At 36.6% G+C, this 12,500-nt stretch overlaps 1 protein-coding gene across 7 annotated transcripts in view; it reads left to right on the top strand.

The window, feature by feature from the left end:
• LOC143031783 (RYamide receptor-like) overlaps positions 1–12,500 on the top strand; it is a 623,242-nt gene that overhangs the window by 449,902 nt on the left and 160,840 nt on the right. For all 7 annotated transcript variants that reach the window (XM_076196054.1, XM_076196072.1, XM_076196062.1 and 4 more), the window contains one exon: positions 12,161–12,229. In XM_076196054.1, the coding sequence (XP_076052169.1) occupies positions 12,161–12,229 (69 nt within the window). The remainder of the gene's footprint in view (positions 1–12,160; positions 12,230–12,500) is intronic.

Here is a 12,500-nt window from a genome sequence, read left to right as displayed (position 1 = left end):
ATGTATGTATATATGTATGTACGTATTCATGCATGCAACAAAGGATTACAAAGGCGGAGCATGCCGACAGGAGACCTTTTGATCCATATCTAGGTCGGATGAAAAAAAAAAAAAAAAAAAAAAAATCATATTAATAATAAATTAAAACTATAATAATGTAAAAATAACAAATAAAATACATAAATAAATGCATAGGTATAGTTGAATAACAAACAAAAAGGTAAATAGTAAATGATTATAAATTGACATATAACTAATAATAAATGAAAATCAGACAGACAAATTATAACAAAACAAAAACAAATAATATAACATAAATTATAATCATTACAGCATTTTACTTAGGTATTTATCTAAATGATTCTTAAAGCTTCGAACTGAACTACATTGCACTACCTGTGCAGGAAGTTTATTCCATTGATTAACTACACGGTTGGCAAAGTTGTTTCTACCTACTTCCAAATTGAATCTATTTCCGGACAGTTTGAGACCATTGTTTCTTGTCTGATTCTCATTCAATGTGAAAATTTGGTCACTTTTGATGTTGTCAATTCCCTTTAAAATCTTAAAGACCTGTATCAAGTCACCTCTGAGTCTACGCTTTTTTAGGGAAAACAGATTCATGTGCTTAAGTCGATTTTCGTATGATTTATTTTTGATATTTGGAATCAGTTTTGTGGCTCGCCGTTGTACTTTTTCCAGTCTGTCAATGTCTTTAATGAGATTCGGTGACCATACGGAAACAGCATATTCCAAATGTGGACGAACTAACGATTTATATAGCTTGTTAATGAGTGATGGACTTTTGAAATCAAAAGATCGCGCAATCAATCCCAGAATCTTATTTGCTTTCTCAGAGGCTAAAATACACTGCTTGGATGATTTGAGGTCGTTACTGATAATTACGCCGAGATCTTTTTCACTATCCACTTTTGTTAACGAATTTCCAAATAACTTGTAATCGTACTTACTGTTATTTGTACCTATGTGCATTACCTTGCATTTACTTGTGTTAAATTTCATTAGCCACTTTTCAGACCATTGCTGTAATTGATCTAAATCTTCTTGAATATCTAATTGGTTTGAGTGATCATTTGCCACTCCGCACAGTTTTGTATCATCAGCAAATTTGGAAACAGTAGATTTTAGTCCATGGTCTATATCATTTATATATACTATGAATAGAAGTGGCCCAAGAACGGAACCCTGAGGAACTCCACTTGCAACACTTTTCCATCCAGAAGTTTTTCCATTTAAAACAACTCTCTGTTTTCGACCTTTCAACCAATTACTAGTCCAACCTAATAGGCTACCACTTATTCCATGCAAAGCTAATTTAGTAAGTAGTCTTTCGTGTGGGACGGTATCAAAAGCTTTTGCAAAGTCTAGATATATTAAATCTATATTGTTTCTTTTGTCATAATTCGAGATAACTGTGTTGTAGAATTCGAGTAAGTTAGTCACGCAAGAACGTTTCCGTCTGAAACCATGCTGGCTATCATTTATCAAACGGTTACTTTCTAAATGATATTCGATAGCATCTCTGATGATAGTTTCCATTATTTTTCCTACGATCGAAGTCAAACTTATAGGCCTATAGTTATTTGGTTTCTTTTTGTCACCTTTTTTGAATATGGGAGTAACGTTAGCTAGCTTCCATTCTCTTGGGACATCTCCGGATATGATGGATTTCTTGAAAATAATTTCTAATGGAACAACAATCTCATTTTTCATTTCCTTTAAGATTCTTGGATGCCAACCGTCAGGCCCTGGTGTTTTATTAACTTTGAGTTTGTCTATACACCTTTTAATTTTTTCTTTTGTTATATTTACCGTAGTGAGTAAGTTTACCCCAGACTTTTCACAGGTTTCAGTTTGGAATTCACTTTGAGGTGTTTCGTTTACGAATACCGAGCTAAAATAATTGTTTAAGATATTACACATTCCTTCATTTGAATATTCAAGTTGACCGTCAGCAGATAATAGTGGTCCAATGTGATTCCTAACAACCTTTTTATCTCTAATGTAACTATAGAATTCTTTGGGATTCTCTTTGGATTTATCAGCGATGTTCATTTCGTATTGTCGTTTTCTTTTTCTTATTCTCTTTTTTAAATCTCTCTGTATTGATACATAACTTTCATAGTCATTAGATGCACCCGAGCACTTATATTTCTTATAAGCCTGTCTCTTTTTAGCAATACTTTTTTCAGTTTCTTTGTCGAGCCACTTTGGGCGAGCCTGATTTGGGGGACGTCTGTCCTTAAAAGGAATGTAAGTTTGAATCATCTTAGTGAGCGTATTTTGAAATATTTCCCACATCTGATCTACAGGCCTTTCGTTTAATTTTGCCTCCCAATCTGTAAGCTGAAGCTCCTGACGTAGTTCTATGAACTGAGCTTTACTGAAATCGGGTATTTTAGAAGCACAAGTATCTATTCTAAAATTGTTTAGGAGTTTGAATCTGACTAAATTGTGATCGCTATTTGCAACAGATTCACCGACTTCTACATCAGTTACCATGCTTTCGCGGCTAGTGATCAATAAATCGAGCAAGTTTCCATATCTTGTGGGCTCTTTTACATGCTGAATTAAGTAATTGTCACCAAGAAAATCAATCAAGCGACTACCTATATGGCCATGTTCAAGGGTCATCCAATCAATGTCAGTAAAATTGAAATCACCCATTATCAATAAATCCCGGTTGCAGAAACTAGACAGTTCTTGAAATAACAGTTTGTCGTCTGCTAATGATAATGTCTTTGGCCTATATATTACACCTATATTCATTTTTTGTCCATTTGTTAGGGTTAACTCAACCCACAAACTGTCATATGCATCCTGTTTCACTTTCTCTAAAACACAAGCATGAACATTGTTTTTAACGTACAATAGAACACCCCCACCTTTCTTGTGGTTTCTATCCTGATGAAAGTGTTTAAATCCCGCAATATTAAATTCAGCTTCGAACTCTGTACCATTTAACCATGTCTCAGTTATTCCTATCATATCGAGATTTTCGCTTTTGACATACGCCTGTATTTCTTGAAATTTGTTCCTAATACTACGAGCATTAAAGTACATAGTTTTAAGAAACTCGTGATTATTTCTTTTTGACACATTTTGAGTTTCAATATCATGTCTTATATTATCATTTTGTTTTTTATTTATGCCTTGCTCTAGATTATTATTATTTGGTCCTTCATTGACATTCAATGCCTCATTAACATTTCTCCTATCAAAATTAAAATTTCCCCCATCACGGACATCTGGTCGATTACGGTCATCCGATCTATTTTGTACATTTTGTCCCCCTACGTCACCGTGATTCACGCCGGCCTCCCATCGTTCAGTGACATTATGTCCGGCATCCCTTTCTAAAATTATATTTTGTCCTCCAGTGACATTATATCCTACCGTGATATTTTTTCCTCCACTATTATTACATCCCATCGTGATCTTTTGTCTTCCACTGTCATTACATCCTATCTTGATATTTTGGCCTTCATTGACATTCTGTCCGGTATCTCTTCCTAAAATTATATTTTGTCCTTCAATGACATTATATCCTACCGTGATATTTTCTCCTCCATTATCATTACATCCTATCGTGATATTTTGTTCTCCATTGTCATTATTTCCCATCGTGATCTTTTGTCCTCCACTGTCATTACATCCCATTGTGACATTTTGTCCTATGACATTACATCCTAATGTGTCATATCGTCCTCTAGCGACATTACATCCTATCATGATATTTTGGCCTTCATTGACATTCTGTCCGGTATCCCTTCCTAAAATTACATTTTGGCCTTCAATGACATTATGTCCTACCGTGATATTTTCTCCTCCATTATCATTACATCCTATCGTGATATTTTGTTCTCCACTATCATTATTTCCCATCGTGATCTTTTGTCCTCCACTGTCATTACATCCCATTGTGACATTTTGGCCTATGACATTATATCCTAATGTGACATTTCGTCCTCTAGCGACATTAAATCCTAAAATTATATTTTGTCCTATACTGGTACATTGTTCTACATTAATGCTATACTCTACACTGTTTTCCCAAGTACATTCTATTTCCCCTTCCCTTTGGCCTTCTACCCTAAAAAAGGAGCTAGTTCATTACAAACTCCCACAATGAGGTTTGTAAGAACATCTTTGCCTCTGCGGGTAAGGTGGATCCCATCAGAAGCGTAAAGGTCATGGCGCCTAGAAAAGAGATACCAAGGATCAAGAAAGTGGTGTCCCAATTGTGTGCACAACTGCGATATCCTATCATTGATCCCTATGGCTCTACTGTTCCAACACGAACCTGCGTAGATCCTCGGGAGGATCCCACAGACTACGTGACGGCTCCCACGTTCCTTCATCTCCTGAAGGAGGACCTTGTAATTCCGAACAAGCTCCTCTGATCTCACCCTACCTACATCGTTACTTCCCGTATGAACAATCGTAACCGTGTTCTTCCGTCCTTGCTCCCTGATGGACCGGGTACAATCAACGATCCCACGGCCCGGTTGACATACAAGCTTGCAACGTCGCTTAGTCTTTCGCTGCAGGATGTCGTCATAGCCTCGAACCATGGAGTCCCCCACCACCAAGAACTCCTGGTTTTCAGCCACTTCATCCTCCAGTTGAGCAAAACGATTGACTAGAGCCAGCGGTTGCTCCACAGGGCACACGTCTACCGAACGCGGGCTCGACAAACGGGACCCCACGGAGCGCCACTCGCTCATGGCAGTGACAGTAGGTGAAGAAGTGGAACGCTCTTTGGGTTGTGGGGAGGGTTCACTCTTCTCACGGAGCGCACTCCTGAGAAGCCGAATTTCCTCCTCACACATCCTGAGACGGACCTCTAGGTTCACGCAACCTTCACAAGCCATTTCGCTCCCCCTTTAGCAATAAAAACGGCAAAGAGAAAATACAAATCAACAACAACAAAAAATCAAAGCGGTCTCTAATAAACTAAATACGCGAAGCTTACTCTGCTTACCTTATACTATTTCTCCTACCTTTGGAGTACGGTAACAGAAAACTGTTTTGAAATTAAATAGAACCCTGCACTTTATATTATATCTGTAACTGTATAGCGCTATACGTATACAATTACAAAAACACAACACAATCACTTAACACTATTCGGAGATATAAAATTCACAGGTATTCGCTAGCTGGTGTCTGTGCAGAAAAACGAGGTCTCTAGCTGAGGTCACGAGCGGACTGAGCTGAGGTCACGAGCGGACTGAGCTGAGGTCATGAGAAAGAACTGTTGCACCTTGAGAATCAGAGAGAACATTTCTCTCCAGCAGGAGTAGTTCATTATTTCTACTCGTCATACATGTACCACCTATTTCGCATCCAAGATTTATTTCTCCTGACGTGTGATTTCATTCTTTATTTATTCGAGGACACTGGCATTTCGGACGTGGGATGTAACGCTGCGAATTCTAGAAATGGTAGTAGATCCGCGAGAAACAGAGACTTAATGCTGATAACAAAGGAAACATTCGTACCAGACACACGTGAATATATTTTATGTTGTCGAGAATTAAGTATATTTCTTTATAATGTAATTTTCGTACAATTCAAGTAAAATTGTAAAAAAAAAAATGTATTAATGCAAGAGGATAATATTTGTATAATTCTGCAACATGTCAACAACACATGTCAGGTGACAATATTTCATTTTATCTTTTCTTTCTTCGTGAAGTTTTACCTATTTGGTTACATATGTGTTATTGTGGTTATTTTTCTATTCTGATAGAAAAAACATGTTCAATAATAAAGAACCTGATATATGTGAATGTTTACCTTGTGACTGCACACACACACACGTAATGTATATATATATATATATATATATATATATATATATATATATATGCATGTGTACATATACATATATATACATATATATGCATATATGTATTTGTACATATATATACATATATATACATATATATATATATATACATATATACATATATGTATATACATATATATATTATATATTTATACATATATATATTATATATTTATATATATATATTACATATATATATATATATATATATATATATACATATATATATATATATATATTTATATATATATATTTATATATATACGTATGTATATATATATATATATATTATATATACATATATATATATATATATATATACATATATACGTATATACATATATATTTATATATATATATATATATATATATATATATACATATGTATATATGTATATATATATACATATATACATATATACATATATATATACATATATATATATACATATATATATAAATATACATATATATATTCATATATATATATGTATATATAATATATATATATATACATACATACATATATATATAAATGTGTGTGTGTGTGTGTGTGTGTGTGTGTGTGTGTGTGTGTGTGTGTGTGTGTGTGTGTGTGTGTGTGTATGTGTGTGTAATAAATACTATAGCACTACAGAAGTAACAGTTCTGCATGCAAGAATCGAACAGACTTGGAGATGACAATTAAGTTTCCTATCAACCTACTTACCTGGAAAACATATGATAGTAATTAAGGTATTATAATGATAATAACAGCAATAATATTGATAATAATAATATTAGTAATAACTGATGATTATAATACCAATAACCATAATATAAAATATTATGATAATAGCCATATACACACAAATGAATAAACAAACAAATGAATAATTCAATGAAAATAATCACTCCATCTTGTATGCTGGATTTGATGTTCGTCGTTTCTGCCTTCTTGAGCAATCCTCTTATCTATCGTCTCAAGGGGTTTTCACAATAACTAGAATATAATTTCGCTTGCATAAATCTAAACTTCTCCAAGAACATTTCAACAGTATGTCAAACATTTGTATAGGTTTACAATATCTTGAGTTTACCATCCACCTTTGCTATATATGACAGAAAGATAATCTGATATTTGAAGATTTGAGAAATAAGATTTTGTAAACGAAGTCGTTTATACTTAAACGAACTCTCAACTGTCGGCGCTGGTGAATCCCGTGAAAACCTAATGTAAATCCATGTGAACAAGTTGCTTAAACAGGGCAAAGAAAGCATGGACTGGAAGTGAAGCGTTTATTCCTGACGTTTCGTTTACTGACCTTGAGAAAGTCCATAGACGAAACGTCACGAATAAACGCTTCACTTGCAGTACTCCATGTTTCCTTAGCCGTGTTCATGCAAACCCCAGTGTGATAGCCCTTTCAATTCGTTCTGTCAATGCTGACGAACCTTGCTCTAGCTCGCGTCTTTGTTAACATGTAGGCTATCAATGATAAGTCACTGTTGTTCTATATCACGCGTTACAACTCACTATCAATCATTATCTGTCACTGTCACTAACACTAAGCATCAACGTAAACGTCATTCTAAATTACCGTCCCTGTCACAATTATCGCTGTCACGGTCAGTCGTCACTAATTATCATTATTACAGTCACGACGACATTCTGCTACCATCACTATCATCATCCCCATCATTATCATTATCGCCATAATCTCTTAAATCAATAATTAAAACATAAAATCCGAAGGCCGAGCGGCATCCCTCACAAAAATCCTATTCTCCATGAAGCGGATTTCGAAGCACAGCAGAATAATCACTTAATCTTGTTAACGAACCTAAATCTCTTGCCAACTTCAAAAATGTTATTATGTCCAACACCAAAGTATTTAATTTCATCTATCTGTTTAGTCTGGCTCTTGTGCGTTGAAAAGTTTAAAAGCTATTCAAAGAATTCCAATAAAGGACAGGTAAGAAAATACATACATGCATACATACATATACCAAAGGCTTTTTTCCCCCTTACACGGGAGGTAGCTAAAAAGAAAAAGGCATAGAAACCACTCCCACCCATTCCATCCTCTGCATACTCCACTCCCCTCCACCCTCTTCCCTCCTTCTCATCTTGGCACCTCCTGGATGACGGGTCATCCCTGCATCCCGTCCACTGATCTAGGTTAGAAGCAGTGTCACATGACACAGCACATCCACAGCAAGGCCGCTTCATTTATTCGGCGACCCCCCCCCCTCTCCATCCCCTCATGCAGAAAAGGAGAAGACGGAGAGAAATCCCCTCGGGCTGCGTTAATCTATTTCTCATACATGCTCTCTCACCCCCATCCCCCTCTCCCTCATGCATCACAGTATCATCCACACACAACCCTTCTCCATTCACCACTATCTTCTGTCCTTCCTGTCCTTCCTCAACAGGCATTCTTCTCTTTCGTAATGCCCCTTTTACCCCATCCATCCATCTCATCCTAGGACGCCCCCTCATATTCACTCCTTCTACCTCTGCCTTCCACAACTTCTTTACTAATCTTTCTTCACTCATTCTTTCCATGTGTCCAAACCATCCTAATACTCTTTCATCAACCCTATCTCCCAACTCCCTTTCAACCCCTGTTCTCCTCCTCACTTCCTCATTTCTCACTCTATCTAGCCTAGTCACCCCTATCATACTTCTCAGACATTTCATCTCAAATACATTCAAACTCCTTCTCTCTTCCTCTCTTATGTTCCATGTTTCTGCCCCATACAGTGCTGTCGGCACAATCACTTCTTCATATAACCTCCTCTTAGTATCCATTCCCAAATGTCTATTTCTCATTACATTTTTTAATCCACCAAGGCATTTACTCGCTTCTCTCAATCTATATTCTACCTCCACCTTCACTCCTCCCTTTCCTGCCACATTCGCACCCAAGTATCTAAAACTATCCACGTCCTCCAGTCTCTCTCCTTTAATACTCACTTCCAGCCTGCTGCCACTCTCTCCCCATGTACATCTCATCCCTTACTTTTGCCCACATTTATATTCAGCTTCCTTCTTTCCCACACCCTCTCAAATTCTGTCACTAACTTCCTCAATCCCTCCTCTGATCCCGCTACAAGCGCAGTGTCGTCAGCAAACAACAACTGGCTTATTTCCCACTTTTCTCCCTTTTCTTTAACCATCTCCAACCCCTGACCCACTACCCTTGCCTTCACCTCTCGCACCACCCCATCCATGTATAGATTGAACAGCCAGGGCAACATAACACATCCCTGACGAAATTCCACTTTTACCTCAAACCATTCACTCTCTCCATTTCTAATCCTAACACAAACTCTACTACTCTCGCAAAAACTCTTGACTGCTCACAACAGCTTTCCTCCTATCCCGTATATCTGCAGTATCTCCCACAGTGCTTTCCTGTCTACCCTATCATAAGCCTTTTCCAAATCCATAAAAGCCCAAAAAACATCCTTACCTTTTCGTATAGCTTTCTCACATATCTGTCAAACCACAAAAATCTGATCTACACAATCCCTACATTTCCTAAAACCACACTGTTCCTCACCAATTATTCCCTCTGTTCCTCTCCTAATCCTCTCAATCAAGACCCTCCCATAAGCCTTCCCAACTACACTCAACAAGCTGATCCCTCTGAAGCTACTACACTCACATTTGTCCCCCTTTCCCTTGTAAAGTAGAACTATACAGGCACTCCTACATTCCTCCGGCACTCTATTCTCTCTCAAACAAACATTAAATAACATCACCAGCCAGTCCACCATAACTGTACCCCCTTTTTTCAGACATTCTGTATGGCATCCACTCAACCCAAGTGCCTTACCTGCTCTCATCATCTTAACAGCTGCTTTCACTTCATCTTCCCCTATTCCTTCTCCATTTTCCTCACTCATCATTCTCATTTTCTTAGCACTTCCCACTGCAACTACCTTTCCCTCCCTATCCTCCTTCACACTTAGCAACCCCTTAAAATACAAAATGCAAAAATAAAACAGAACAAATAATTAGATGAATACACAAATAATTACGACCTGACAGATCATTTAGAAAAATTTTACTCTACCTGAAAACCTGTCAATAACCGTTAGGATAATTTAAAAACAAATTAAAAAAGTATCTTTTAAAAGCTGTGTTGATTAAATATTAAAGAAATCGAAGTTCCTGGCGCACTTTTTGAAAAGTTGAGTTCGTACCCAAATTGTCAGTTGAAGGTGAAGAACCTACACAAGGAGGCTCTTATTTGCGGCTGAAGCCTTCACCTTAGCCCTGTATTCTTGAATTGTAGGGGCCAGGTAACAGCCACTGCTGAGAATTGGAGAGAAGTACGAGATTTGACCCTCCAACTAAACGAATACAAGACTACGCCACCAAAGCGATTCCCATCAGTGACTGTTAACCCCCCAACAGTCCAGGGTCATAGAGCGTTGGTGATGGCTTCGGCCGCAGTTACCCAGCGCCTCCTGACAAACTTCTCATCAAAGTGGTACACGCACATTAATTCGAAAACCACAAATGTTAAAGCCTTCTATTCATTTGAAGTCCCGCCCATATGAGCATACAGTGTCTGCAGACACAAAAGAGAATATTATTTCTAGTAAAAATCATCGCCTTTCTTTGCAAACGGCAAACCCATAAAGTCTTCGTGTTTATTTGCAGCAAATGAATATAACAAACCCGACACCAAAATAATATTTTCGCTTATGTCTGTAGCCACTTTATGCTTGCTTAGCAGCGCCTTATAAGGAATTTGCCCTCCCCACCCCTTATCTCAACGGATACAAAGAAGTACAACCTTTGAAAGTTACCTCAGTCGACTCTGTGCAACATTACGTCCTCTTCAACGATTTAGTCTTGGACTATTGGCATGTTATTTGATCCGGATTAAAGAAGCCTTTAATGTCTTCATTTACTCAACAGTGACAGAGAATCTCGTGGATATTTCGATGAAATCAGAGGGCATATCTGCACAGATTAGATTACATTTTCGTATAATATATATATTAATGTATGCTACTGCATCCTTGAGTTTTCCATTTAGCAATGATAGTTTGTTATTGCAGATTTGAATTTTGATAATATGCAGAAGGGTTTGCTTACACCCACAGTACACCATATGTATGTTATTCTTTATCATATTTATTTCTGCAGGATAATGTGCATGCTCATACACACACACGCACACACACACACACACCACACACACACACACACACACACACACACACACACACACACACACACACACACACACACACACACACACACACACACACATATATATATATATACATATATATATATATACATATATATATATATATATATATATATATATATATATATATATATATATATATATATATATATGTATGTACAAATAATTTGTTTATTCCTTAATTTTCATGTTTGATTGTTCGTTTACTTTTTAGTAATACTTTATACTTGTTCATTTGTTTATCTATTCATTTATATATTTATCTGTTTATTTATCTATTCATCTATCTATTGCACTAATAACTTTGGACATCTTTTCTTTATGAAATGCTACCGAATAGTTTGTATTTCAAAAAATTTGTTAAGCATAAAGTCAGGCATAACTTTTACTTTCTCTATTGACATACACAAAAATAAAGAAAAAATACAATAAAAAATAAAATGAAATAGAATATCGTAAGATAAGATAAAATAAAATAAGATAAAATAGACAAATAAATAAATAAAATAAAATAGATAAAATAACCCCACGTCATCATCTGAATTAATGATCTACTTTTGGGTAAAGAATTTGGACGTGATTATAGACACCAATTAGTTAGCTAGGCTTCAAGATCTACTACTGTCTCTGTGGGTACTCTGTCTTTGTATTTTTTTTTTTTTTTGCCTATCTACCACTTTTAGAACTATGTATATAAAAACATAACATAATATATAAATTTTGCAACAAATACTGACAGTAATTTTTCATGAGATAAAAGGATAAATGAAACAAAGGAGTGCCCAGGGTTTGTCTCAAATCAAAACAAATCTGTCCAGACGCCGCCTGAATGAGATCTAGATGATGAAAAGTTCCAGTACTAAAATATTCGATAGCATTTTGACGAAACAAACACTCAACCAAAAGTCCCCGGATGCACAAGAGCTGATCCGTGTATCATAACAAAGGCATGACATCAACCTGCCTCAGATTCTGTTTCCTTTGCATGCATTGTGGGTTATGTAAACAAGAGATGGCTTATTTTCTTGGCCCTCTATATCATCTCTGTTTTTCTTTCCTCTCCACACAGATGATCAAGATGATGGTTACTGTCGTCTTTGTTTATACTTTCTGCTGGCTTCCCTTCAACGTCCTAATAGTAAGTACCCAACGAGTTCTTAGTAATTTCTTGGTTACTCTGCTGACCATCGTGGTGGTAACTCCTTGTCTAAAGAGTCAGACATGAACGGACTTCAATTTGAAGGAGCTGGAATGTAGTGGGAATGTCGCTCTTGTAAACTCGGAACATAAAGGGAGTTTTCAGACCCGGATACAGCCGGTGGTGAGAGCCGTCACTTATCATAGAGCTTCTCGACTCGGAAACCCGTTGTCCCAGTGCAACCGGCAACAATCCTCGGGACCTTCCATCG

The sequence above is a fragment of the Oratosquilla oratoria genome, chromosome 1 (genome assembly GCF_046742065.1).
Source record: "Oratosquilla oratoria isolate Oo_2021 chromosome 1, ASM4674206v1, whole genome shotgun sequence".
Classification (NCBI taxonomy): domain Eukaryota; kingdom Metazoa; phylum Arthropoda; class Malacostraca; order Stomatopoda; family Squillidae; genus Oratosquilla; species Oratosquilla oratoria.
Note: the sequence above shows the minus strand (reverse complement) of the source record. Positions and strands in the feature narration are given on the sequence as shown.